The sequence below is a fragment of the Sorex araneus genome, chromosome 5 (genome assembly GCF_027595985.1).
Source record: "Sorex araneus isolate mSorAra2 chromosome 5, mSorAra2.pri, whole genome shotgun sequence".
NCBI classification, from domain to species: Eukaryota; Metazoa; Chordata; class Mammalia; order Eulipotyphla; family Soricidae; genus Sorex; species Sorex araneus.
This window is the reverse complement of record NC_073306.1, coordinates 144,959,230-144,983,704: the sequence shown is the minus strand read 5'-3', so window position 1 is coordinate 144,983,704 and position 24,475 is coordinate 144,959,230. Positions and strand designations below refer to the sequence as shown.

Below are 24,475 nucleotides of genomic sequence, written 5' to 3'. Positions count from 1 at the left end.
TCAGGGTCTCCATCCTAGAACCTCTTCTAGAAGTTTCCCAGTTTGAGACCAGGGTTCTTTTCAAGCAAGTTTGTCTGTGGCATGACATGTGGGTTTCAGCCTTGGAGTCACGTGTCGTGCTTTGCGGGCAGATTCAGGGCTGCTCCCGGGCCGGGCACAGACTGTGCTTGGGGGGACCCTCAGCCCAGGACGAGCAGGGAGGGGCCGGCTGGTGGGCCAAGGGGCCTCACTGGGCCTGGTGTGTGACTTTGGAACTGATGGGCCGGTGGTGGCAGCAGCTGATGGCACTGGTCCTCCATCCAGGGTCACATGGCCCCAATGTGTCTCCCTCCCCCAGAGCCCACCATGGGGCCCAAGACCCACAAAGACAGTGCCAGCTGTGGGTGTCAGAGTCCCGTCCACACACTCGGCAGAAAGTTCCAGAGCTCCTAGGCCCGTTCCACGCGCTCAGGCTGGAACAGCTCGCTGTGCCCTGCTGAGCTGGGTGGCCGGGCCGGATCCATGCGGAGTGAAGGGAGGTCCCTGTGCCACATCCCCCAGCTCCTGTGAACAGCACGTGTGAGCAGAAGGGTCACAGCCCAGCCCCAGTGTGATGTAGGAATGTCGGCCCAAACCAGCCCCGGCCAGCCCGTAGGGGCCGCCTCAGCCTGAACCCTACTGAGGGCAACTGATGTGCCCCCAGCCTGAGGCGCCAGCATGGCGGCCTCCTGCCCAGGGACTCGACAGAATCATCCTGATGTGGCAGGGACTGACGGGCCCTTTGTCCTTCTCCGTCGCCGCTTACTGACCTCATGTGGCTTTCCCCGGGGGTCCCAGGCACCACGGGAAGATTGGAGCGCAGGAGGGAGAAGGCGAGCTGCGAGGCCTGGTCTGGGCGTGGATGAAAGCTGTGTCCACACCAGAGGTGCCCTCGCGTCTCAGAATGACACCCCTACGCAGGCTGTGTGGGCAGTGCAGCCCACAGGAGCCGGCCCGGCCTCCCTGGGGAGGTGGATCTGGTGGGCGTTTCCGCTAGACAGTGATGGATGAGAGCTTGTGACGCAGCTGAGAGGGGGAGGCACGGCCTCAGCCTGAGACCCCGCGGGCTGGGGGTCGGACGGCGTTCTGGGTGCAGAGCCTACTCCCTGCACCCCTGTGCCTCAGGATGCTCAGAGCCCAGGCTCACCCCCTCCCTGCGTCTCGGGGTGCCAGTGCTGGAGCCTGGCTTCATGCCTCCCTGCTGGGGCCCTTCCCCATCCCCTGCGTCTCTGGCCGCCCCAGCCCACGACCTGAGCTCTGTGACCTGCACGGTTACGGCTGACGTCTGTGGGGTGCCTGCCCGCTGTGCCCCAGAAGTGCACGTGCATGCACCAGAGAGCCATGCCGACCTGCCCATGTGTGCACGGGCACCGCCCTTCGGGGTGCCCCTAGAGCTGAGGCGACCGAGGGGCACACTGGGTGGGGACTGTCGCTGCTCCCGGGCACGGCTGCCCCCCAAGCTACCAGCGCTCACGTGCTTTCCCTGGGATCTGCCGTGGGGAGCTCGGGAAACCGAGCTCTCCCCTTGCAGGTTCCTGGGCTGTTATCATACCCTGGCGGGATGCACACACCGAGTCAGCTGTGCGTGTGCCAAGCAGATGTGTGACTCCAGCATCAGGACGGGATGGGGCGGCTGACATGGGGACAGGGGGCAGGGGTGCGGGGTCGGACCGTGGTCTTCGTCCACCTCTCACAGTACCCCTGGGACCATGTGAAGTCTTTGGTCCTCACCTGTCTGTCCCTCATGGCTGGCCCTGGACAGGGCTCCGCAGCCTGGCCTCTGTCTCTGGGCACAGCTGGAACTGCCCTTGGTCTCAGCACGGGATGAGAGGCCTGGACAGCTGGACATCCATGGACACAGCTGTGGTGAGACTCTGGAGAGCTCGGGGAGCCCCTTCCTCCTCCCCTCTCAGCCAAGGCCATGGTGGGCTCACCTGGTGGGGGGCCCGGAGAAGCAAGCCTCTCACCCCCCACCCAGCAGTGAGCCTGAGGTGGGGTGATCCTGGCGCCATCTTGGGGTCCCCTCGGGCAAAGCCTAGCACAGGAGCTCTGAGCGGTGGGGACGGACTGCACCCAGCTGGGCTTGACGCGGCGAGAAGAAGCCCCCAGACTCAGGAGCTCAGAGTGAGGGGCTTCCTAGACACCTCCCACCACCAAACATGGCCATGGACATGGTCCACAGCTCCAATGCAGGACACAGCCCACACAGGACACAGCAGAACACGGCCCACGGCATGACATGGCCCACACACACAACCCACACAGGACACAGCCCACACAGGCCACGGCAGAACACGGCCCACGGCATGACATGGCCCACATACACAGCTCACACAGGACACAGCCCACACAGGCCACGGCAGGACATGGCCCCCACACACAGCCCACACAAGACACAGCCCACACAGGCCACGGCAGAACATGGCCCATGGCAGGACATGGCCCATGCTCCCCAGATCCCGGCCTTCCCCTCCCGCCTTAGCGAGAGTAGCCTGAGTCCCATCTGCTCCTGTGACCCTGCTCTGAGACTCCGAGGGGGACCCTCAGGCGCGTGCTTGGGGGTTGATCTTCCCTGGGGAGACGCAGAAGCTGCAGTGGCAGAGTTTACCCCTCCGTGTCCCTGAGACCCGGCGCCCGGCCCCCGCTTGCCTCCTCCCCGTGAGTAGATGGGAAAGTTTGCCAGCGCCCAGCCTGGACTCACAGTGACAGAAAGAAAAGCTGCGACCGTGTTAGTGATTACAGTCGGGGCCCCCCCGGGGGAGGGCAGGGCAGAAGGGAAACCCAGCAGGTGAGAGCCGAGAGTGACCAGTCAGAAGGCACCAGCGTCGCCCGGAGCCCCTCCTGTGGCGACATTCTCCTGTGAAGGGCCTGATGTGCAGGGCGCCTGGCTGGCCTCCCGCGCTCAGATGGACGGGGCAGGGGCTGGGCGCTCACCTTCTGTCTCCGCAGCCCAGATGTGGGGGGAGCCTCCAGAGTAGGACTGGGGGTTGGTGAGCTGCAGGGACCCGCCTCCTACCACCTTGTCCAGCTAGCTCTGTCTGGGCCTGGAGAGAGGACCTCACTGCAACTGCGGCCCCTGGGACAGCCCAGCCGGACAGCTCCCGACATGCCAGCCTCAGTGTTCTCACCTGGAAAATGGGTGTGTGTCCCAGTGGTGGTGCGGGTTCAGCAGCAGATGTGAGACCCCGGGGCCCTGGGGGCAGAAGTCCAGGTGTCAGCAAGGAGCTTCTGCATTTGTGTCCCACCGCCCTGTTCATTCAGATGCCTCCACTGTCCACTGACGAGGTCCAGGGTCCCTCAGGGAGCCGGTCCAGTGCCCCTTCCTGAGACAGTGGGGTGGGGGAGTGGCTCTACTTGGGCCCCGATGGCCCAGAACTGCCGCCGACCTCCGCTGCCCCCCAGGCTCTGAGCACTGATTCTGGGGCTGGGAGTCAACCCACGCGAGACAGCCTGGGGGTGCTGCCCTCTGGCACTACCGGCCTGAGAGTCCCCGGCTGGAGGAGCCACCCAGCGCTTGCCACAGCACCGTGCCACCCATGGACGCAGCCCTGTCCATCCATCTTGGGGACTGAGCCCTGTCCGTCATACTGGGGACTCAGCCCTGTCTGTCTGTCCTGGGGACACAGCCCGGTGTATCTGAGGGCTCAGCCCTGTCTGTCCCGTGGGCTCAGCTGTCCGGGGGCTGCTCCGAGCTGGTGCAGGCCCAGGGGACGCAGATTGATCTGAGTGGCCCTGTTTGCTGAGCATGGTGGCCAGAGCCAGGGTGGCTGGGACTGTTGGTCCCAGGACACACTGTGCCCAGTGGTGCCCGTTAGGGCTCCCTGACCACTCCGAGAGTTAGACCCTGTGTCTGCGCTGCGTGGGGTCTGGGGGCTGTGTGTACGTGCGTGCATGTGGCTGTGTGTGGGTGTGTGGGGGCGCACGTGGTGTGTGTGTGGGGGTGTGTGGGCATTTGTGTGGGTGCGCCCAGAGGGCGGGGCAGGAGGTGGCTGTGTGTGGCAGGCATCACTGTAAGGGGGTCTGTTCCGCACTTGGAGCCCCTCAGTTGACACACTCAGGCTGCAGAACCCCTCGAAGCACAGGCTGAACCGGAACCTGCAAGTGTGTCCCCCCGAGCCCAGAGACTTTAGGCAGCTGTTGTCTTCCGTCATGGCAGCCCCTGCCCATGACATGGGTGGGGGACACTGCCCAAAAGGCCGGACAGCCCCGCCCTGGTGCCTGAGCGCCTGGAGCCACATGTGGACTGACCCCTCAGCCCCCCAGTGGTGACCCCAAATTCCTGGAGCTGATGGCTCAAGCATGAGCCTGGAAATGTATGGTTGCCCTCCTGGGGTTCCCAGGACAGTGGGGACTCGGGGATAGCCAGGGAGTGCAGCCCCCACCCCGCAGGCCCCTCACTTCCTGTCCTGTGTGAGCTGAACTGGCGGCTATCCCAAAGTGGGTGACCCTGCCCACCAGCGGTGGGGACCGCCCAGGCGGGAGTAGCCCCGGGTGCGCTGGAGACTGTGTTGCTTAAGGAAGGGAGATTTCAGGGGGTGCTGAGTGGCTCTTCTGAGGAGGGGGTGGTGTGGGCACCGCTGGTCTGCGGGAGGTTGGGGTGCGGCTGAGCACGTGGGGCTCCAGCTGGCAAGCAGCTGTTCTGCAGGGCCTGGGGCGAGCAGGTCGCCCTCCCAGCTGTGACCTGTGACGGAAGGGACACTCCAGCAGCTGGGCTGTCCTCACCCCCTTGGCTTCCCTGAGCCTCGTCACCAGCCCTGCCAGGCCATGCCAGCTCCTCCTGTGGAGACCCCACACCCTGGGGTGGGTGGCAGGGGGGACCAGCTGCAGGGGGCCCTGCCTGCTGCCTTCCACGTCCCTGGCTATGGCCTGCCTGGGCCCTGCTCACCGCTGATGGTGACTGCAGGCTCTTCTGGGTCTGGGGTGCCCCCAGGTTATGGTGTGAGCAGGAACGTGCCAGCAGCAGGAAGGCGGGGGCTACGGGCCCTGGGGTGGGGTGTGTCCTGACACCCAGATGCCACTGACCCCACTTCTGTCTTACCCACAGGTGATCCTGATCCTGACCAAGTATTACCATGCAGACATGGGCAAGGTTCTGGAAAGTTCTCTGTGGCGGTGAGTCAGCCAGAGGCACTACCATGCCAGGGCCAGCCGGGACTCCCACCTCTGCTTGCCGTGGGCTCAGACACAGTGGGTGCTGGAGGTGGGGGCCGGGACGCGGGGCGCTGAGGGCTGGGGAGAGCTGTCCTTGGAATGCTGCTTCTTCGCTTTCATCCCATCTTCTGCCCGGGGGGTGACCATCAGCGCAGTCCCTGCAATGGGCATCACCAGTGGTTCCCGTCACTGCAGCAACGTTCCCTTCTCTACACAGCGGCCACTGTCACTGGAGTCTGTGACGGGCACAGTCCAGGAGCGTTGCTCTCTCAGATGTGTGCAGGGCCACAGGAGGTTTGGGGAGCTGGTCTAGGGATCTGCGCCTTCCGTCCTTGTTGGGGGCTAGGGGCCTGCCGGGGCTGGGGCTCACTCTGCATGTTGGTGGGGGCGATTACATCCACATTTCCTGCAGCTGAACCGTCTCATGCTTCTCCGGGGACGTTGAATCGGTTTTCTCTTTGGGGTTCACTGTGAGTCCCTCAGCGGGTGCACAGCCCCATGGGCTTTGCTTGTAACTGAGGGTGGAGGGATCTGAGCTGCCTAGTGCTTTGGGGGTCAGTGGGCCTTGCTGGCTCCTGGGGTACCCACTGTGCTCCTGGCCCAGGGCTGGGGGCTTCCTGCCACCTCTCAGCTGCGGGCTCTCGTTGCTTCCCACACTCCGCCCTGTCTCCTCGCCCAGCCAGGAGGGAGGGAGGGAGGGAGGGGAGCATCCACAGGACAGACGGGCAGTCGTTCACCCCGCCCATCAGTCTGTGCCAACCTCATGCCAACAGGCAGGGTCAGGACCTATGAGGCTGCTCAGAGCCTGCCCCGTGGGGCTGTGGGGTGCTTGAGGGGCCCAGGAGTGTTGGGCAGGCCCGGAGCACACCAGGGTCTCCGAGGCTCAGTCCAGGGTGGCTTAGGGGTGGGGGCCGCAGGGTCCCTGGGGCGCAGACTGGCTGGGCAGCCTGGGGCTGCTCACGGGGCTGCACAGGTCACACATCTGTCCAATTCGGTCCTTATCCATTGTGCTTGCCGGCTCCTCACGGGTCCTGCCCTGCACACTCGGTGTCCAGCTGTGCTTCTGCATCACCGCACAGCCCCTGCGGGATTCTCAGTCCTGTTCCATGGATGTGGGTGGGGGATGGGCACCCGGGCAGACTCGCGTGGGGAGGTCCACGAGCAGCTCTGCAAACACTGGGCTTCTCCCAGACATCCCAGGACCCCCGTGTTCCCGGTAACCCAGGCACTCCAGGCCCCTTCCTTATCCCAGCCTGGATTCCAGACATTTCTTGCCCTTTGTTAAAAATAGACGCAGAGGGTGAGTCATTCCAAGTCCCCCCACCCTGGCGGCCTCCCCCCCTCACCACCGTGCTCACATGCTCTGCTGACTGCGTCTTTGGGTGCCACATGTGTCTGCGGCAGGCGTAGGTTGCTGCCGTGACCCGCTCACAGTGCTCCCTCTGCCACAGTGTTCCCCCACCCCAGCACACTCCCTAAAGAATGTGGGCAGGTGTGCAGGGCTCCGAAGATCTGACAATCACGGCATTGCATAGCAGAGCTGGAGCGGGAGCAGATTTATGGCCCGGCTGGATTCCTGGCCGAGGAATGTGCTTCCCGGGGCGCTGTCGCCACAGCTGCCGCAGCTCCGCAGCCTGTGCCCACCCTGTGCCCTGTTTGCAGACTGAATGTCCCTGACAAGTGGAGGGACCCTCCTGCGCTTCCCTAGAACATACTGGCCCCTGGGTGCTGGCAGGGTTCCTTGTGGGGGCGGGAGACGTGATCCTGCCCAGCCCCCCCAAATTCAGTGGGGTTCTCACCACTCACGTATGGATCGAATGTGCCTGAGCCTCCTGGGTCATTATAGTCATCGTATTTCTCTAATGACGGGCCAGAATTTCCTCTCCAAAAGCATCTCTGCACTGGGAAGCTGAGCGTGTGTGGTCGACAGAGCCAGGCTCGGCCCCTCCCTTCTGGGGCTGGGGGACTCAGACACTGGGATCAGAGTGGAGCAGGGAGGGAAAGGCATGATGACATCAGGGGTTGGGGTATACCCCACTGAGGTTTGGGAAATGGGGTCCTTTTCCGGATCAGCCCACTGCCCTTGTCCACGGAGGTCTTGGGGCTGCAAAGTGATCAACCATGTGTTGGGGACACTGGACGGGGGTGGGGGGTTCTCTTTCTGTGCTAGAGCCAGAACCCAGACAAACACGTGGGCTGGGGGGAATCAGCACCTGATGTCGGAGGCAGCCCCATTCTGCCACCATCTGCCCCTGCAACCTCTGATGACCCTCAGCCAACACTTGTCACAGGCTCAGGCCCACTGGGAACCCAGGACACTTATCATTCAGGACCCAGACAGAGGATGGATGGATGGGTGTGTGGGTGGATGGATAGGTAGATGAGTGGATGGATAGGCAGATGGGTGGGTGGGTGGCTGGGTGGAAGGATGGATGGATGGATGGATGGGAGGGTGGGTAGAAGGATGGATGGATGAATGGCTAGGTGGATGGATGGAGGGTGGGTGGAAGGGTGGGTTAATGGATAGATGAGCAGATAAATGGGATGGATCACCAGGTGACAGTTTGAATCAGTGAAAGGATGATGGATGAATGAAAGGACAGATGAGTAGACAGATGGATGATCAGATAACAGGATGAATCGATAGATGAACAGATTGATGGATAGATGGATGAACGGATGATAGAAGGATGAGTGAATGGACTAATGGGTGGATGGGTGGGTGGACAGATGGGTAGATAGACAGATGATAGAAGGATCAATGGGAGGACAGATGGGTCACTGGACAGATGATCAGATGACCGGATGAACAGATGGGTGGACAGATTTGGATAGGTGGGGTGATGGATGAGTGGAAGGAAAAACAGTGGGTGGATGGGTGAGTGGGTAGATAGATGATGACAGGATGATGGATGGATGGACAGATGGATGAACAGATGACAGGAGGAGGAATAGATGGACAGACAGGTAGATGAATGAGTACAGGCGGGTGGGTGGGAGGCAGAGAAAGTTATACAGATGGACAAATGGATGGAGAGGTGCTGGCTGGCTGGTGGAATGAGCACACAGATGGGCAGGTATATGGCACAGTGGGATACAGTGGGGACCTGGAAGGTTCTTTGTCTCTGTAGGGCCTACCTAGGGTGTAGGGGAGCAGCAGGAGAGTCAGTGCTAATGTAACCTGGGGCCAAACTGATCCCTGCTGACCTGAGCCCAGCCCCCTGCTTTGCGGACTGGCATACATCTGACCTCAGCGCCCAAAGCTAGGGGTGACCTTGTGAGCTCTGGGGTGGGGGTCCAGAGGGGGCTCAGGTCTGCTCCCAGAGGAGCTGGGGGAAGTGTGTGCCTTCTGTCGGGGTGGGTCAGGGATGCTTCCTTCTGTTTTCACTTCAGAGAGAAAAAACTTGACCTTAAATGGCCCAGAACATGGAGCTAGTGCATCTGCACTGTCCGACCAGAAAACGCCAGGGCTTCCTTCCCCCGCAGCCTCCCCTACAGTTATTTATGGGTTCACTGATGAGGCTGGAACAAGGGGCAGGGAGCTGGGCTGTGAAGTAAGCCCCTGGCCCAGAGGGGCTCCGTTATTACCCAGGCAGAGCCTAGTCCAGCCCCGTGGGACTCCATGTCTGTAATGGTGATTTTTTTACCCTCGATGGGCACTTTATCTGTAAAGAGATACTGGCAGATTTTAACTGGCCCAGACCTGTCCTCCCTCCCCGCTCCACCTTCCCATGCCCTCCATGGCTATCCAGAAGGAAACACATCTTACATCGGCGTGGATGGAGCCAAGTGTGCTCTGTACATTAAATACAAAAACGTGTGCCTCTCCATAATCAATACACCCTACGGCTTAGTGTGTTTTAAAAATTCATATGAACAGCGTGGCGCTGCCTTTTGAAATCTGATTTATATTTCCAACTTTGCTTTGGTAATTTATCCTCTTAGTTTCCGTAAGCTGGTTGATGGATGCATTTCCTTCGTGGGAGTGTGGGGATTCTGTTACTCCCTGTGGAGTGGAGGGGGCTGGAGAGCCTCCACACCTGTCTCCACATCTCCCCCAGGCTGATGACTTGGGGACGTCTTGGGATTCCTCAGCTTTTCACTGTCTGCACAGGAGTCACAGAGGGTACAGTTCAGAGTCCCTTGAATTTGCAACTTTCAAATTTCTTCTTGGACTTGCTTTCCTGCATGCACTAGCTTGCAGGGCACCTGGCCTGGGGTTTCCCACCCCATTTCTGTAGAGGGCCGACTTCTGAATCCACCTCTGTGCTGCTCAGCCCAGCTCTCTCGAGACTCTGAATTGTAAGCCTCTGGTTCTCGCTATGCATCTCGACCTCATCGTGCGCCATCCCCCCCATCCAAGCATTTGTTTGGGGGTCACACCTGGCTGTGCTAAGAGTTTACTCCTAACCAATCTCAGCAGTAACTCCTGGCAGGGCTCAGGGAACTGCATGTTGTGCCAGGGATAGGACCTGAATCAGTTGTGTGCCAGGCAGATGCCCCCTCCGCAGTACCAGCCCCGTTTTCTAACACCCTTTTTTTTTTTTTTGATTTTTGGGTCACACCCGGCGATGCACAGGGGTTACTCCTGGCTCTTCACTCAGGAATTACCCCTGGCGGTGCTCAGGGGACCATATGGGATGCTGGGATTAGAACCCATGTCGGCCTCGTGCAAGGCAAACGCCCTACCCGCTGTGCTATCGCTCCAGCCCCCTAACACCCTTTAAGGTGGTTCTTTCTTAAGAATTTTTTGTGCCCCATTTTAAAAAAATGTCTCAAATATGGAGTGGTATTTCTGTAGTGCTGGGGTATTAGTCAGCTGTTGGGACAATAACGCAGTTTATTAAGTCACCCACACTGGGCCACTTGCACTGAAGTTCCTGCTCATGCTGCTCAGCTGTGATTGGCTTGGACTGTCACCTGCCCTGCAGTGACTGCTCACTGCCCTGTTTTGATTGGCTTGGACTGTCACCTGCCCTGCAGTGTCCTACTCACTGCCCCGCTGTGATTGATTGGCTTAGACTGATCACATGCCCTGCAGTGACTGCTCGCAGCCCCGGCTGTGACTGGCTTAGACTGGACACCAAACTGCGGAGTCTCACACTTAACTCACTGCCGACAGCTGTGACTGGCCTGAGCTGGGCACGTGCTCTGTGGTTAGTGCTCAGGCCGCCCTTGACCAGCACTGAGTTGCCTCCAGCTAGGCACAGGTATTTCCAGAAAGCACGTTTTATGGCCCTATGAATTCCGGAAACATGTTTGGGGATGTTTGCATCGTCTGCAGAGGGAACAGGGGGTGTCTGGGGGAGGCAGCTTCACTCACCCCAAACCTTTCACTTGTCTTTTGCTCGAGTGTTATTTCATCTTCGTCACAGTTGAGTCTGTTAGATTTCATTGCTCTTCCGTTACGCGTCAGTGTGGCCGAGCTTCCAGCAGAGCCTTGCTGCCCCGAGGCTCTGGCGGACAAACTCCTAGACGTTCTCCCGAGCCTCCCTCTCCCGGCTGAATGTCCGGTTTGGAAGCACTGTGAGTGGCACTGAGGGTCACGCCTAGAAGTGCTCAGAGCCCAGACTCCCCCCCAGGGATGGCGCCAGAACATCTCCTTACACAGTGCTCACCCGGGCCTCCTCGGCGGTCTGTGAGGCAGGGCTGTTTCCAGCTGTAGCTCCAGCTAGTGGGGAGCAGCACGAGGCCACTCCAGTGGGGACAGTGACAGCCGGGACAGGCGGGCCGGGTTGGGCGCAGGGCAGCAGAACCAGCGTGCACTCAGGCCATGCCCGTGGATGCTGCTGGGGGAGCCACATGTCAGCTGCCTCGTGCTGCCTGCTCGCTCCCTGGCGCACGTGTAAGGGGGGAGTGGCCCACATGGTGGCTGGGTGGGCGGGCAGAGGGCCTCCTGCCTGCACCCCTTCAGCCTTTCCGGCCTCTCCTGTCCAGGGAGTGGAGCGTGGGTCAGGCTGGCTTCTACCCCAGCTGGTCTGGGTCTGCTTTCACATCACCACGGAGACCCGAGTGTGACCCAGCAGCTGAGCAGAGGAGCAGGACGGGCGCGCGTGAGCGGCTGCTCAGTGAGTAACTCTGGGGGATCCCGCTGGCCGAGGCCAGTCCTGCGGGGCTGTACACTGAGGGCGCAGAGCCCGGGACTGACCCGGCTTTGGGCAGCGGGAGCGCGGCCGCTCGACACCCAGCGCTTTCCCTGCAGGCCTGCGGCAGAGGCGCAGCCATGGCTGGTGACCGTCTGAGCCTCGGGCCTGTGTGTGGCCCAGACTCATCTCTGCCCTCCTGTTCTCAGACGTCCCCCTCGCTGCATTGTTAGGTGGCCCCTGCGTCCATCCGGCAGGGCCCCCCCCGCACGCCCTTCTTTTGGGTGGAGAGTTTGGGCCACACCCTCCTGGTGATGCCCAGGGGTGCTGGGGTAGAACCCGGGCCGCACTAGAGCGAGTGCCGGCCGTCTCCCCGTCTCCTCGTGTGCCCAGGAGTGCAGTCTCCGCGGCAAGCACGGGCCACACGCAGCCCTGCGCATGGATGCTGAGGGCGGAGGGCCCCGGGGAGCTGTGGCACCGCCCAGGGCTGGGGACTGAGGGCAGCGGAGGGAGCAGTGGCCGTAGGATGCTGGGGCGTGGACCCTCCCCCCAGGCCTCCTCAGCCCAGTCCACGGCGGACCCTCCCCCCAGGCCTCCTCAGCCCAGTCCACGGTGCCCTGCACTGTGCGGGCCGCCCAGGCTCAGTGTGGACAAAACAGGGGCTCTTGGCGTCCCATAGGGATGAGACTTAGGACTCCCCGCCCCCCACACACTGTGGCTGCAACTCAGACCCCCACCCAGACCGGTAGGGGACATGGGCAGTGGGCTCTGAAGGATGAGTAGAAACTCGCCAGGCAGAGGAATCTGGGAAGGGGGCGGGGCAGGGGAAGCCCAGGGCCAGAGGCGCCGTGGAGAGAACCGGCTGTGCCAGGCCCGGTGATGGAGTGGCGCTGGGCCAGAGGCTCGGGCAGCAGCGAGGTGGCCAGGGCTGTGAGGTGGGGGCGGTGCTCCCCACCAAGTGCTCCCCGCCAAGCCGCGCACAGCCCAGGAGGAGGCATGAGTGTCTGGGGGCCGTGGTGGGGAGCAGGCTGCAGGGGCCAGCAGAGGGACATGGACCCTCCCTCCCCCCTTCCCTTGTTCCCTTTATCCCTCCTCCCTCCCTCCCCCTTCCTCCCTCCCTCCCTCCTTTCCTTCCCCCTCCCACCTCCCTCCCTCCCTTCCTCCTCCCTTCCTTCCTTCTCTTTCTCCTTCCTTCCTTCCTCCCTCCCTCCCTTCCTCCTCCCTTCCTTCCTTCTCTTTCTCCTTCCTTCCTTCCTCCCTCCCTCCCTTCTCTCCCCCTCCTGCCACCCCTTCCTCTCTTCCTTCCTTCCTTGGTGCTCAGGACTTACTCCCGGGACCCTGTGCAGTGCCAAGGGTTAAGTCTGGTCATTGCCGTGCTGGGCGGCCCCACCCCTCCGTGCTCCCTCTAGCCCCGAATGCGCCCTTCAAAGTCCCTGTGACTGAATTGGGGGTCCCCCCCACTGTCAGTCGTGAATCCCAGCCGCTCTGCTCCAAGGTGGGACCCCACCAGGCTGGTGCCCCTCATGGCCTTGGCTCACGGCCCTGGGGGTGAGGCAGGCACGAGGGCAGGGCGCCCACGGGCACCCACAGGCATCCCTGCACGCCTGAAGGGAAGGTCGTCAGCCAGCTCCTGTCAGAGCTGCGCCAGAACCAGTTTGGGGGACCCCGGCCCCCTGGAGGTATAGTGCTCTCTGCAGGGCGGGGAGAGAAGCTGCCCCTCGCCCTGTCCTTCCGGCCCACGTTCTGAGCTCAGCTTCTTGGGAGCCAGGCCCCCTAAAGCGCAGGTTCCCACCTGCGAGATGCCCGGTTCCCGCTCCATGGCCTCATACCCCACCTTTCATCCTGTGCACCAGGTGGGGCAGGGGCAGTTGAGCAAGGCCTGGCTGGGTGGGCCCCTTCTCCCGGTGTCACCGCATGCCCGGGGAGGTTGGGCCTGAGGAACTGGTTTGGGAGTGTTGCTGGCCCGCCCTCCCGTCCCCGTGCAGGTAAACAGGCTGCCTGCCTCGCACACATTCCCCCCAGCCAGAGGGACACTGCTTGGGGCTGCCCCACCGTCAGGGGCTGTCGGCACTGGGAACTGGGGGGCTGCCCTGGGTGCCCTGTATCAGGGACCCTTTGCTGCCCACTGGAAGGCCTGGGGCCCTATCTGGGGGCGTGAGAGCTGGTGGGGGAAACTGAGGCTGACGGGGAGGCTCTGTGCCTAGAGTAGGACCCAGGGGGAGGGGACCCCAAGGTTTCCACATTGGGCAGGACACCCTGTAGGGGGCCAGAGACGTGTGGGACTGCCATGTGGGTGGTGCCCCATTTTCTCGGGGAGACATGGAGGGTCTAGGAGCAGATACAGGGGTGGTTGAACGGACAGCTGGTGCCAGAGGGACACTGCCCCCCACAGTTCCCAGGGGGAGCTCTCTTTCCTGTTGCTGTTTTGGCTACACTGGTGGGTGCGCAGGGACCCGCTGCAGGTCGGACTCCTCCCTCCTTCCCCACCCCCGCCTCCCCCTGCCCATGCCCCCCCTGCCAGGACCACCCGCAGCAGGCAGTGGCTCTGTGGCTCCTGGCACATGGGCCCAGCTCTTGGCGTAGCTTCTCGGCTGAGCCGGTGAGGAATCAGTCTGGGGACATGAGCCTGGTTTTGGCTTTAAACTTGGCACAAAACCGTGTGTGGGCGTGTGTACATATATGTGTGTACACATGCATGGACTAAACACATATGTGAGCACATATACATATAGGCAAGCATGCTTATATATGTGAGCTATGCACATGGGGCATGGTATACATGTATGTGGTGTATGAACATATGTCTGGGCGTGAGTGCTTACATGCCGCCATATGCCAGGCTAAGAGGGTGAGCAGTGGCACATGCCTGCACCCTGCTCAACCCTGAAGCTTTGGTGCTGCCCTCAGCTGGTGGGGGTCCCAGGCCCCCTCAGCAATAGTCAGCCCAGGAGTTTTCTTGGAGAAGCAGCAGGGCACGGCGGGGTGAGGGGATGGCGGCTCACGGGCCTCGGAAGACTGAGAAGTCCGTGTCCTGGGAACAGAGAAGATGGATGGACAGACAGATGGAGATAGATGCATGGACAGACAGACAGATGGACGGATAGACAGCTGGATGGGCAAATGAAGAGATGGATGGACAGACGAACGGACAGATGGGTGGACAGACAGCTGAACAGATGGGCAGACAGATGGACAGAAACAGATCTTCCGGAGGGAGGTGGGATGGTGAAAGGCCCGTCCCTGATTTTGAGTGTGGTGCTGGTCTTGCTGTCTGTCTTCATTCTTCAGGGACCCCAGGAGAGGGGAAACTGAGGCAGAGGCCATCGAGTGGAGGATGAGACCTGAACCCCAACCTCTAGGGTGCCCTGGGTGGGAGAGGGGGTCACTGCCCAGAGCCTGTCCTGCCACTAACCCTGGGGTCCAGCTCGGCGGGTGCCCTGGACCGCCACCCTCTGTGCTGTGGGGGCCGGCGGCCTGTCTGAAGCGCTCTGGGGAGCCTGGGGAGGGTCTCTGTGGAAGGTGACCGTCACGTGTTTTGACATCCGGGTCAGAGTTTCACCCAAGGAAGTTTCCAGTGAAATCCACAAACCTGCCCCTGTCCCTTGACCCCTCGGGTCCCAGAGGCTCTGCCCGTCCCTGCCCGGTGCCCTGGGGAGACAGAGGGGGACAGGGGCCTCTGGGTGGGCAGAGAGCCCCACGCTCTGGCCGGGCTCCGGGAATGAGTCGCAGCCGTGTGGAGGATGTTTGCAGTTTATTCGGGCCCCGTGTGGACAGACTCCCGGTCCCCAGAGCTGTGCTGGCCTTGGGGGCCTGAGCACTCTGTTGGACAGATGAGAAGCCGAGCCCCCCACCCCCACCTTACACATCACGGACAGTGTGGAGGGAGGGGCATGGGGCAGAGGCCCACAGATGCTCCCTGCTCACACACTCCTTGGGGCATCCGTCCCCAAACCCAGACGAGACCCAGAGGGCCCAGACATGGCAGACCAGGCCCTTCACCAGCCAGGGGCTCACCTCAGGCCCGGCACGGGCAGCAACAGGGGGTGCTGAGAGCACGGGCTTGGGACGCCTCCCGCCTGCCCGCCCCAGCCTCCTCTGCCGGGTTGAGGGGTGGGGACAGCACCCACCTCGTAGAGTCCCCGTGGGAGCTGGGGGGCTGTCCCGGGTCCCGACCACATTCACGCATGGCCGCTCGCGTCAGGGGCCGCGTCCTTCCACATGTGGCGCCGGCAGTGCTCGGTGGCACCGCACATCTCAGCCAGTTCGGGGCTTCGGCACCACAAGCTGGGGCCCAGCACACACTGATCAGTGCCCAGCAGCGTCGTGTGGGGCAGGTGGCAGGCGCCCATCTTCCGGCACAGCGCCTCGGGGTCCATGACCTCCCGGAGGCTCTCGATGAGCACCGGCTCGTAGTCGGTGACGAAGCGGCTGCACTGCGCCGTGTAGGGGAGGGGCAGCACGCTGCAGCCGCCCTTGAAGGCTGCCAGGATGTCGCGCTTGGTGCTCTTGCTGTCCAGGTTGCGGGTGGACACGCCCAGAAGCCTCTTGCAGGCACCGCAGAAGCTGCCCTGGTTCTCCAGGTCGTGCAGGAGGGAGGACGGCGTGGTGGTGGCGGCGTGGCTGCTGTGAGCCCCGCGGGCCTCTCGCAGCGAGCGGGCCCGCCTGCGGCTGCTGCAGAGATGCACAGCCGTGCACACTTTCTCGGGGGTGACCCTGGTGATGAGCTGCACCAGCGAGGGGCTGTAGGAGTCCACCAGGGTCACGCACTGCTGCATGATGGTCGGGGGCATGAAGCGGCACACCTGCTCCAGGGAGTGGCTGATGAGCGCCTCGGTGCGGTTGGTCTCCAGCCACTGGTCCAGCTCCTGTACCACCTGCATGCACACCTCACACGTCAGGCCCGCCTGCATCTGCACCTCGCCCCGCCGCCGGGGGGCCGCCAGCTCCAGGGACGGGACGGCCGGGGCCTGGGCCCGCCGGACAGTGCCCTCCGGCCGCTCACAGAAGCCCCCTCGGAAGCAGATCTGCCTCGGTGTGGTGGTGGCCAGGGCCGGCTGGGCTGGGGCCAAGAGCTGGTGGATGTAGGTCTCGCAGAGCGGGGCCAGGCCGGGCCCTAGCACCACGCACTCCTCCTGCACGCTGACCTCTGCCACGCCCAGCAGGTGTGAGCCCGCGGCAGCCTGGAGTCGGCTCATGAGCCCCACGCAGGCCCGGCACGCGGCGCCCTCGGCACTAGGCGACGGGTGGAATCGGAGAGCCTCGCTGCCCGCGGAGGGGGCCGCTTCCCCGGAGGGCTCCCCCCAGTCCACGGGCCCCAGGCTGGCCGGCCGCCGCTGCAGGGGCTGGCAGAGGGTGAGGGCCATGCAGGCCTGCGCTGGGGCGCTGCCCGGGCCGCCGCTCAGCAGGCCCAGGACAGCCGAGGACTGGGCGGCCACCATCCGCCGGCACCCGGCCGCGGACACGGGGCTGGGCAGCCACTCACAGATCTTCGCCAGCAGGGCCAGCACGTCGGTCTGGGTGGCGTCGGGGTTCAGCCCGTTGTTGGCGGCGGCCACCACGTCCCGGCAGAGCATGCAGCTCAGGGACTTGGCGGGGGCCTGGCTCCAAACAGCCCCGCGGCAGTGCTCCACAGCTCCGCAGGCAGCCGCCGACCGCAGGTCCCGGCACCACGCGGCCGTGCCCCACGCGCATTCCCGGGGGCTTGGGACGGGGCCGGCCAGGCTGGCCCCCAGGAGGCCTGGCAGGAGAAGCAGGGTATAGAGCATGCTGGCCTGAGTCGGGCTCCGCTGCGCCCCGCAGCCTGGCAGCTGCTATAAAGCCGCCGCCCACATGTCCCTCCCGCCCTCCTGACTCATGCGTCACCCCATTCCCACACGCCTGGCTCTGGGCACCTCCGTGGCAGCGGCTGCCAGATGTGTCCTCGTCTCCCGGACCCCAGCCTGCATCCCACGAAGCACCTGGCCAGGTGTGGTCTGGGGAGGCCCCTTGGCCCCCCACCCCGCCGCTCCCCGCCCCCTGCCACTCATGGGCCGGGTTGAACTCCCCTTCCAGGAACTCGGCCCCCCAGGAGATCAGGCTCCTGTGAGGTTCTTGAACGCAGAGGTTCACCCCAGCTTCCGCGCTGGGCCATGGCCCCCGCCAGCAGCGCTGTTTTGGTGGTGGTGCTTGTGGCGCTCCGTGTCCTGCCGGGAGCTCCCAGGACTGCCTGCAGGGCACGGCCCGCGGCCACACGGGTCCTGTACCACCTCTCTCTCTCGCTTTTGGAAGGTGGGTGCAGTTGGGCTGGCCTGTGTGGATAGGCCAGTGTCAGCCTCCTATGTGTGTATGCACATGTGTGCTATAAAGCACACGTGTCAGCATACATGCACACATATGTTGCTGTGTTCAGCGTGCACATGTGTGTGATCCCGCGCCGTCTGTTACCATTTGGCTGACCCTCCAAGTGTTCGAGTCCCTTAGGCAAGAGCGGCAGCTCAGAGCTGACATACACAGGTGTCTGGCTGGGAGCCTGTGGATTGCACAGAACATTCCAGAAAGCAGCCTCCCTTTGGCCCGATTGCCACACTGCTCACAGCCTCCACTGCCCTGGTGTGGGGGAGCCGGTTGGAGGTCCCAGAGCCAGCGCGCCCCGGGTGGGTGTAAGCCCCTCACAAGCATCCTCCCAGGGGACGGGGTTCTGTTCGCCCTGTGGGTGGGGGCGGCTCTGCCCTTGCGACCGGCTGCTGACCGTGGGCGCGGAATGTGGAGAGGCTGCCCCAGCTGCCTCCTCTCTGGGGCCCGGGCGGGGCTGGGAAGGGGCTGGGGAGCAGGAACGGGGGGTGACTCTCCCCACTTCCAGAGCAGGGCGGCCTTGGGGACACGCAGGCCGAGGAGGGGGCCAGTCCACCCAGAGTAGGGCCTGAGGCGGGGCCAGCCCATCCCACCAGCTCCTCCCCAGAGCCCCTCCTGGCTCCTTCTCAAGGTCCAGAACCTTCCACACATCTTTGCTCCCTGGCTACAGCCCAGGGTTCGGAGTTCCAGACTGAGTGTGTCTCTCCTCTTTCCAAGGTCACGGGCAGCTCTGCCCGACCGTCTCATCTTCCCCTGCGATGGGGTAGTGGGTGAGCTGGGAAGGGGGCATGTGTGCATGCATGTGTGTTGGGGTGTGTATACATGTGTGTTGGGGTGTGTACATGTGTGTTGGGGTGTGTGCGTGTGTGTTGGGGTGCGTATGTGTTGGGGTGTGTGTGCATGTGTGTTGGGGTGTGTGTGTGCCTGTGTGTTGGGGTGTGTGCGTGTATGTGTGTTGGGGTGTGTGTGTGTGTGCCTGTGTGTTGGGGTGTGTGCGTGTGTGCATGCCTGTATATTGGGGTGTGTGTGCGTGTGTGTTGGGGTGTGTACATGTGTGTTGGGGTGTGTGCATGTATGTGTGTTGGGGTGTGTGCGTGTATGTGTGTTGGGGTGTGTGCGTGTGTGCGTGCCTGTTTGTTGGGGTGTGTGTGCGTGTGTGTTGGGGGTTGTGCGTGTGTGCATGTGCATGTGTTGGGGTGTGTGCTGGTGAAGGTGCCCTGTGCTGGCCTGTGACCGCATGCAAATACTCTCTGTAATTAGGGAGTTGCTCACGGCAGATCCTCCCAGCTGGAGACAGGTGTCCCTCGCCACCAGCTGCCTGTGTATTTCTGAGGGCAAGGACAGCTTCTCGCCTCATCTCGCTGCATTTCCCAACAGCCGGAACTGGGGCGCAGGGAGATTCCCAGCACCACCCCCACAGCCTAGTTCCAGCTCTGCCACCTCCACCATCAGGCTCTCCTCAGGATCACTGGTGCCCAGCAGCCCCCGGGGGTTGCAGGCCCGTCTGGGTGGGTGTGGGGAGCCCCTCCTGGGCCTCTGCTCAATGTCTGCCCTGGCGGGGAGCTGGTGGGCCCGCCAGCAGTCAGGTCTGCAGAGCCGAGGTCAGGCTGTTTCTGGCCCTGCCAGCCCCCTGCTGTCAGGGGCGCTGGGGAGCTGAGAAAAACAGAAACTGAGGAAGGGCAGTGCGGGGGCCCGAGACAGACATGTGTGGAGAGAGCAACAGCGACACGGGGTGGTCTGGGACTCTCATCCGCCACCCGGCCACTCCTCCACTCACCCACCCACCCATCCACTTACCCGTCCACCTGTCCAGCCACCCAGCCAGCCACCCCTCCACTCACCCACCTCTCCACTTGTCCACCCACAGAACCACCCATTCCTCTGCTCCCCGTCCATCCACTTGTCCACCCACCCACCCGCTCATCCATCCCTCCCCACCACTTATCCATCCACCGACCCACCCATGCACCCACCCATCCACTTCTACATCCCTCCATCTCCCTATCCACCCCCACCCGTCCCCCTACCCACCCACTCACCATCTACCTACCCCCATACCATCCTCCACCCACTTACCTGCCCACCCCCACCCACCCATCTGCCAACTATTCATTTATCCATTACCCACCCACCTACTACCTTCATCACTCATCCACCTGCCTACCTCTTCATCCCTCCCTCCCTCCCTCCCTCCACTCCTCCAGCTCCTGCCCACACACGCCCACCCTTCCCTGCACCCCATCTCTCGTCTACCCATCCCTCCGCCTGCCCGCCATCCTTCCACTCACCGAACCTGCATCTGCCAGCGCCCTCCCCTCCCGACTGTGCGGGTGTGCCCTTCACAGGCAGGAGGGACCGGGAGCACCCCAGCAGCGCTAGGGGCTGCTATCCCAGGCCACTGGCCCTGTGTTCCCTGGCCAGGGCCACGATGGCAGTTGCCCCCAGACCAGTGCTCTCGGGGGTCCTAGGGCAGGAGCAGCCGGAAGGAGCCAAGATTGGCCCTGCCATACCATAGCGAAGACGACTGTTCCGGGCAAACGGGCTGGGCTGGAGGGGGGGCAGGGACGTTTCTAGGAAGCAATTGATGAGACTCTGCTCTCGGCTGAGTGGGGAGGGGGCTCACCCTCGGGGCATCGTGTGCTCCTCGCCCTGGGGGAGGGAGGAGCCCAGTTGCTGCTGGCGGGGGCGGGGGGGGGAACAGCTGCCCAGGTGGGGGCGGAGGGTGAGGCCATGACTCAGCCATGGGCCAGGTGTGGCCGTGGGTGTCGGCCAATTCCTGTGTGGCCCCCGTGGGGGGGGGTGCCCGGTGCCCTCCTGCCTCCTGCGTGCTCGGCGCCAGGCCCGAGCTGGTCTGGCAAGTTGGCCAAGCCCAGGGCAGCCCAGCCCGCTCCTTCCAGCCCCTCCACACCCAGTGGTCCTCATGCATCTCCCCACGTCTGCTGGGCTCCTGTGTCCTCCGGCTGCTGGGTACAGAGCCCACCCAGCTGTCACCCGCACAGGACTCCAGCCGCAGAGGGGACACTGTGCCCCCCAGGGAGCAGGACGCCAAGGGATGGGGAGACCCAGGTTTACAGGTGGGGATAGGACCTCAGAGACACAGACACACATGTGTATACACACATATATGTACAGTGACACACGTGCATATACAAACATCCACACAGCGATGCAGACACACACAGACCCCCTCCCCCTCCCGCCTGTCTTCCTTCCTCGCTCTCCCCTCCCTCCCTCCCTCTCCCACCTTTCCTTCCTTGGCCCCCATACCCTGTCTCTGGCCCCACAGACCCACTTTTCTGCAGAGAAATTCTGTTTTCTTTTCTCAGTATTTGGAACCAGGCTTCTCCCCACCCTGGAGCCCCTGTCTGTGCCCTTTGCGGGGCCAGGCTGGGTGGGGGTGGGGGGTTCAAAAATGGTCTTCAGCCTGTGAGGGAGTGGCGCCCTGCCAGCCTGCCCCCTCCCCACGGACGGCTGTCCTGCCCCACCCTGGAAAGCTCTGTGCTGCCCCCCCATGGATGGCTCCGTCTTGCCCCCCACCCTCGTGGACAGCTCTGTCCTTCGGGGACGCCGGGCTCTGGATCTGTCTCAGCGGCTGTGGCTGCACATCACTGGCCTGACTGCCCTGATTTCCTCACCCGTCCCCCCCCATATGGTGTTTAGGGATCCCAGGGACTCCTCCCGGTGAGTTCGGCAACTGGACTGGCAGTTCTGTGCCCAGATCCTGGACCGCAGGGCCACCTCAGCAGTGCTGGGGACGGGAACAGCTTCAGTTGCATAAGGCAGCCCCTCACCGCTGACCAGACTGTCCTTGCCGGGGGCCCTCTGCTGGCCAGCCCTTTCTGGTGAGTGGCCTGTCCACATCTGCTCTGGGGTCCCTCGCCCCCGCCCACCAGCCCACGCTGGAGGCTCTCGGCCACATGCGTAGGGGACCGCGCTCCACTGAGTGACCTCCAGGCCACTCCTGCCAATGAGTGGGTGAGGAATGAGGAGGAATGGGAGTGAACAAGTGAATGAATGAGTGAATGAATGAGTAAATGAGTGAGTGAGTGAATGAATGAGTAAATGAGTGAGTGAGTGAATGAGTGAGTGAGTGAATGAATGAAGGGCAAATCCAAGGAGGAGAACAGCTGAGTGTGAGTGTAGGCAAGCCCCAGGCGTCGCTGTGGGCGGGATGAGGGGGCCTGAGGCTGGGGGGCCTCCGTGTCCCCTGGCTGAGTGTGGCCAGGCCAGGCCCTTCTGGGTGGAGATGTGCCCCTGAGCCCGGAGCACGGGCCTCCATATCCCTCCTGTCCCCGCCGCCCACCGACCAGCCAGCAGCTCTCTTCCATGGGTCTGGACCTGGATCCTGCAGGCCGAGTGACGTGTGAAACAGTGACAGTGCTTCTTCTCTGGGGGACTGGGCGGGGGAGGACCAGGAGAGGGGGCCGGGGAGGGGCAGCAGGGGGAGTGGAGGGGGGGGGACCAGGAAGGACTGGGAGGGGGAGCAGGAGGAGGACCAGGAGGGAGAGCAGGGAGGGGAGTGGGAGGGAGCGGGAGGGAGAGAGGAGGGGGCAGGAGAGGGGGGAGGGAGGGGAGTGAGATGGGGCGGCCTCAGAGGGTGCAGCCCCCTGCAGCTGGCGTTGGGTCTCTGCGGACAGGACAGGGGCTCCTGTGTGGACGGCCTGGCGGGGGCTGGGCTGGTGACCCCCGGGGGCTGCGGGGGCGCGAGGAAAAGCCCTGACTTCCCTGTGTGGCCTCACCCACCACGCCCCTCCCTGCCTTTGGGAAAGTGGCGTGCGTGGACTGCCCAGCTGGGGCGCCCCTGCATCCTGCTCCGGTCCCCTGGGGCGTTGCCCTGCCTGTGGTCCCGTCCTGACCCCGGCAGGATTTCCAACTGGTCCTCCCACGTTCCACCTGTGTTAGCCGCACGGCTGGCCTGTCCTCCAGGGGGTCACCACCTCCTGCAGAACAGGTGGCCTCAGCACCCACTGCCAGGTCGGAGTGGGGGCGGACAGGCCGCCGTGTGGGTCTGACTCGTCACATCCCACTTAGTGATCTGGGGGACTGCTCTGGTGTGTGCATGTGCCTACTTGTGTGTGTTGTACACATGATATGCATGTGTTACACATGTGTGGCTGTATAAGCGTGTGGTTGTGGTGCATGTTATGTGCACATGTTGACATGTGACACATGTGCTATGTACATGTGCTGTGTCATGCATGTGTGCATCACAGTGCCTCGTGTGTGTGCCGTGCATGTGTGTGACGTGTTTGTATTGTGTTAGACGTGTGTTGGAACATTTGGGCGGGACACAGGGACCGCGTGGGCTGTGTCTGAATTCTGCATCAGACTGAGTCGGGTCGGGCTGAGAATCTTCTGGAACTCCTCCTCTCCACAAAAGGCCGCATGCGTGTGTATCGGCACCATCCCCAGTGGGAGAGCGTTACCCGCGCCCTGTGCATGCGGCACCGCCTCCCACACCACCCATATCTACATGTGTGTTCTCTCGTGCACACAGACTTCTGCATGTGTGTTTTTCGCAGCCGACTCCTGTTCTGGCAGCGCCCGGGTCGGCGTCATGCTCCAGAGACAGGCTACTGAGTCCCACTCTGGAGACTCAGTCTTGGGGGGCCTCAGCCCCACCCCACAATGGGCCCCCCAGGACCTGTTCGCTCCAGAACCACCTCCTCGCACTGCCTCACCCTCGGCGTTAGAGTTTTAGCGTTCAGATCTGGGGACACGGACACGGTCCCCAGAAGGGAACAGTGAGGGCTCAGCGCCCCCAGGGCCTCGCTCATTGAGCACTGGATGAGGATGCCTGGCCCCTTCGGAGGCCCATCCGGGGCCCCTCCCATTTGCCCCCTCAAGGCAGAACTTTCTGGAAAAGTACTGGCCCCTCTCCCGACCCTGCGTGGGCGGCCTGCCAGTGGCGCTGAGCGCAGCTGTAAAATTAGCAGCTTGGCTCAGGCTGTCAGGAACTGGGGAGGGAAACGGCTCGGGGCTTTGCTTTCTCGGCAGCCAGTGATAAAAATAAAGAAAACGGCCAGCCCCGAGAAAGGACACTTGCTAGGTCCTCGCCCACTTCAGAGGCCACGGCTTGAAAAGGCCACAGCGTGAGCCGGGCGGGAGGGGCGGTTTCTGGGGGGCAGGGGCCTCACCGCCCTCACAGCCCCTCCGGCACACATGCAGGAGTGCCGAGGGGTGGGGCAGCAGCTCCTGCTGAATGCTGAGATTGGACGGGGGGAGGTGCTGTGGGTGCCCCCCACTCCACGCGTGTCTCTGGGGGAGGGGGAGGTGCTGTGGGCGCCCCCCACTCCACACACTCTCCCCCAGTGAAGCAGCAGCTCCTCCAGGATGGGGGTGGGGCTGCCCTGGCTTTTGTTCCCACTGAGGGGCTCCTCAGCCTTAACCCCTGCTTCCCACCCAGGACACTGTGCCTCCCCCCCCCCCGCCCCACTGAGGGCAGGGCAGGGTGGAGGGGGCGCGGCCTCCCGCCCCACAGTCTTTGAGTCTGTGGGACCAGGGAAGGTGGGGGGGGGGTCCGAGTGAGGCCGGAGCAGAGGCCCCGAGGACCGCCCAGGCACACAGCACCACTGCCGGGCAAAGCCAGTCCGTGGGGAAGAAGATCCTGGGGTCCAGGTGGTCCCCACCTAGCTTTGAACCCTGAGCTGGGCAGCTGTCTGCTCCCGAGGGCGTACTGGGGTGAAAACACAGGAAAATCTTGGGGTGGGGAGGTGCCACACACACACACACACACACACACACACGAAAGTGGCCACCTGAGGGTGGCCCAGGGCCAGCCCCCGCAGCGTTGCGGCTTCCCTCAGGCCTGCTGCTCCCCAGGGGCCCTTCGCTCAGGGAGTGGGGCTGGGTTCCTAGGCCATGGGCAGCCCTCTTCGAGGCTTCTTCCTGTA

At 63.2% G+C, this 24,475-nt stretch overlaps 2 protein-coding genes across 2 annotated transcripts in view; one reads left to right on the top strand and one right to left on the bottom strand.

The window, feature by feature from the left end:
• The window catches only part of SORCS2 (sortilin related VPS10 domain containing receptor 2), a 124,844-nt gene that overhangs the window by 44,726 nt on the left and 55,643 nt on the right, over nt 1–24,475 (top strand). Inside the window, exon 2 of the mRNA XM_055137377.1 lies at nt 5,063–5,130. Coding sequence (XP_054993352.1) covers nt 5,063–5,130 — 68 coding nt within the window. The remainder of the gene's footprint in view (nt 1–5,062; nt 5,131–24,475) is intronic.
• On the bottom strand, nt 14,863–17,063 carry PSAPL1 (prosaposin like 1). The gene has a single exon (XM_055137378.1). The coding sequence runs from the start codon at nt 17,015–17,017 to the stop codon at nt 15,431–15,433; it is 1,587 nt and encodes a 528-aa protein (XP_054993353.1). The 5' UTR covers nt 17,018–17,063; the 3' UTR covers nt 14,863–15,430.